Source organism: Oxyura jamaicensis (assembly GCF_011077185.1).
Source record: "Oxyura jamaicensis isolate SHBP4307 breed ruddy duck chromosome 27 unlocalized genomic scaffold, BPBGC_Ojam_1.0 oxy27_random_OJ78539, whole genome shotgun sequence".
Classification (NCBI taxonomy): Eukaryota; Metazoa; Chordata; class Aves; order Anseriformes; family Anatidae; genus Oxyura; species Oxyura jamaicensis.
The window spans coordinates 1-3,802 of record NW_023304816.1 but is presented as its reverse complement, the minus strand read 5'-3'; the positions used below and the strand labels follow the sequence as shown (position 1 = coordinate 3,802).

At 58.2% G+C, this 3,802-nt stretch overlaps 1 protein-coding gene across 1 annotated transcript; it reads left to right on the top strand.

Annotated features, from left to right (window-relative positions):
• Window positions 1-36: 36 nt before the first annotated feature.
• LOC118158403 (keratin, type I cytoskeletal 14) lies at window positions 37-3,799 on the top strand (the record flags this gene model as incomplete). Its single annotated transcript, XM_035313055.1, has 6 exons — window positions 37-647; window positions 2,283-2,365; window positions 2,658-2,814; window positions 3,075-3,236; window positions 3,327-3,452; window positions 3,557-3,799. Coding segments are annotated over exons 1-6 (1,290 nt in total), but the record flags the coding sequence as incomplete, so codon positions are not given.
• Window positions 3,800-3,802: the final 3 nt, after the last annotated feature.

The window sequence follows — 3,802 nt, the reverse complement described above, 5'->3', positions numbered from 1 at the left end:
AAAAAGCGCCGGCAACGCCTCCTGCCCGGGCTATAAAGGGCTCCAAGCCCCGGGGAAGCTCACTCTCGCTGTCTGCGCTGCCGAGCCGGGTGTCCCTCTCCAGCGCCACAGCTCCACTGCCCCTCACCATGAGCACCACCACTGTCAGGCAGTACTCCTCCTCCTCCTCCCTCAAGGGCCTGGGGGGCCTGGGGGGAGGCTCCAGCAGGCTTTCCTGCGTGCGCGGAGGAGGCTACAGAGCCCCCAGCGTCCACGGAGGCTCCAGCAGCTACTCCGTCTCCTCCCGCATCGTCTCGGGGCTGGGCAGCGGCTATGGGGGCGGCTACTGCAGCAGTGTCGGAGGGGGCCTGGGTTCTGCCTTCGGGGGTAGCTATGGGGCTGGCTTTGGGGCTGGCTTCGGAAGCGGCTTTGGAGGCGGCTTCGGAGGTGGCTTTGGGGGTGGCGATGGCATCCTCCCGGCCGGCGAGAAGGAGACGATGCAGAACCTCAACGACCGCCTGGCCGCCTACCTGGACAAGGTGCGTGCCCTGGAGGACGCCAACACCGACCTGGAGGTCAAGATCCGGGAGTGGTACAAGAAGCAGGGACCTGGTCCAGACCGTGACTACAGCCCCTACTACAGGACCATCGAGGAGCTCAGGAGCAAGGTAGGATGCTGTGGTTATCAAAGTCCTCACCAAAGTCCCTTGTTTTAAAGATGAGCCTGTTCCTAAAACCCGAAAGGGACGAGAATTAACAAATGACAGGTAATGGTCTGAGATGGGAAAAGAGAAACACCTTGCTTGGAAATCGTAGTCATAACCTGTTAGCAGCAGTTTATGGACCACGTCCTCCACGAGGCATAAGGATGTGTTTTCAATCGGCTGTCTCAGTGCAGGGAGGAAGGCGAGCAGGAAAGCTGGAGTCTGAGGGTATCGGACACCGGCTCGGTTATCAGCAGCTGCACGGCCGTGCTGCAGCGAGCAGCCTGCCACGCCAGGCATCGCCCACCTCTCCTCGATGCTGCTGCTGCCCCAAGAGTGTGCTGCCTTTGCCAGGCTCCTGACCGAGCATTCTGCGGGCAGGGATGCGTTATCTCCTTGCCCCTGTTCACTCCTGAAGAATGATATGCAAACTGCGATGCTAAGCAGTTCTCATGAAGATCCTAGAAATCAGATTGTTCCTAGCCTGATAGGAGGCTGAGGAGAGAAGTTTAAAATGAAGGAACTGCCCCATGGGATGCTTCTTCTTTGGGAGGTGCAAAACCTGGCTCAAGTGAAAAACCAGGAGGAGCCAGGACATAGGGGTGTAGTAGGTGGCTTCAGAGGTGCTGAACCAAGCCGTGCTGAAACACAGCACAGGAAATCACAGCCAAGCTTGTTCCTTTGTTCCTAGCAGCTCCCCAGCTGATTTTAGGCAAAGGTCCTTTGGCAAAATGACCTGAATCTGTCCTTCCCCTCCTGCTCTGCCATCGTTTTCCTCCCCACGACCAGCTCTGCCCATATTACTCGCTGGGAGCTGACTGCGTGGTCCTTCAGCACTGCCTACACCAGGTGACAGCATCCTTAGGCAGCCCAGGCTCCACCAGAGGGGACGGAGGTGTGCGGGTGGGCAGCTGTCCTGCCTGTGATGGCAAACGCCAGGGAAATGGGGCAGCGGCCACTGGCAGGCTCCGGTCAACCTAGAACTTTTCAATTCTTTTCCCTTTCTCCTGGCTTCACATTGGGGTGAAAGGCTCTTCCTCCCTCCCTCTGCAGCTGCCAAATTGGAACCTCAATATTCACTCCTGGATTACTGCTAAAATACCCCCCGAAGCATCACAACTCAGCGCGAGCTTTTCATTAGCTTGTGGCTACAGAAATTACTGCTCATTAAATGGCCAATCATTTTCTGAATCCCAGAACAAATATTCGCACCCAGGGTGCAATTACGAAAGAAATCCAGGCACAAGGCACTCCTTCCTCACCTCCCTTTTCCTTCTCGGCTGGGCCGTTTGGCGCTGCCAGACGTGGCCCAGGGCGCTGCCAGGACTCTGAGCGCTGCGGGAGTGTCCGGAGATGCCGCTCCAGCAGGGAACAGGCTGCGACACGTGCGCGTGCCGGTGCCTACACAAAAAGAATTTGTGCCAAGGAGGGATTGAGCAGGAGCATCCTGCCTCTCTCTGCAGTGCCCGTGGAAGTCCAGCCCAAGGGCAGGCGGTTCTGTGCTGCTGCAGTCCTGAACAGGAACTCCGACAGCAACATGCAAGTTATGGAATGACCTTTTCACTCCCTTTTTTTTTCTTTTTTTTTTTTTCCTCTCAGATTCTTGCTGCTACCGTCGAAAATGCCAACATCGTCTTACAGATTGACAATGCCAGGCTGGCGGCTGATGATTTCAGAACCAAGTAAGTGCAATGCCTGCCAGGGCTCCTGGGAGGAGGGAGGGAAAAGCCAGCCCGTTTAAGGCTTCCCTTTGCTTTCTGCAACCGAAGTCGCTCCGCCAGCTCACTGCTGACTGCGGGATGGTTGGGAAGTGAGCATCTCTTCCTGGACACAGCGTTGTCCTGACATTCCTGCTCTGTAGAGAGCTGTGCATGCACATGCAATGCAAGGTGCTCGGCAGAAATACACACGCTAGGGAAGAAAAGATCTGTATCAGCAGGGTTCTGTGGATTAACTGTGAGTGTGTGCCCGCAGGTTTGAGACGGAGCAGGCTCTGCGCCTGAGCGTGGAGGCCGACATCAACGGCCTGCGCAGAGTCCTGGACGAGCTGACCCTGGCCAGAGCTGACCTGGAGATGCAGATCGAGAACCTGAAGGAGGAGCTGGCCTACCTCAAGAAGAACCACGAGGAGGTGAGCACGGAGCTGGGCACAAACCGGTGCTGACAAAATGGACCTTGTGTGCAATGAAAAGGGGGCCAGGTGCAGCGTGCAGGACTGTGTCTGCAATTAGGGCTGTCAGGAGACACACAAATGCACATGGGGAAAGGCAGTGATCCCTTCAGACAGGAATTCTCTGAGGTTCGGCTGCTGGGGGCGAGTAAGATGAGTTTTGTGAAATTTGTCATGGTGAGAATATGAAGATTCCACTCTGATGTGTCTCTTTTCCTCAGGAAATGAATGCCCTGCGTGGGCAGGTGGGTGGAGAGATCAGCGTGGAGATGGACGCTGCTCCCGGAATCGACCTCACCAAGATCCTGACCGACATGAGGGAGCAGTACGAGAGCCTGGCCGAGAAGAACCGCAGGGACGCCGAGCAGTGGTTCTTCAGCAAGGTGAGCTCGCTCGGCTGCCCGCAGCACCGCGGGGCCCGAGGCCGAACCCCCGCACCCGGGCTGTAACGCCTTGGCTTGGCCTTCTTGCAGACGGAGGAGCTGAACCGCGAGGTGGCCATCAACACGGAGCAGCTCCAGAGCGGCAAGACGGAGATCACGGAGCTGCGACGCACCATCCAGAGCCTGGAGATAGACCTGCAGTCCCAGCTCAGCACGGTACGAGGGGCTGCTGCCTGCGGGCAGGGGGATCCTCGCCTGGTCCCCTCCTTTCCCCATCCTCCTTGTCCCCCTCTGACCCCGTCCTTCTCCTCTGCACACAGAAAGCAGCGCTGGAGGGCACCTTGGCCGACACAGAGAACCGCTACGGCACCCAGCTGGCCCAGCTGCAGGGGCTGATCACCAGCGTGGAGGAGCAGCTGGGCGAGCTGCGCTGCGACATGGAGCGCCAGAACCACGAGTACAGGGTCCTGCTGGACGTCAAGTGCCGCCTGGAGCAGGAGATCGCCACGTACCGCCGCCTCCTGGAGGGCGAGGACGCCCAGTGCGTGCAGGGCTTTGCTCGGGGT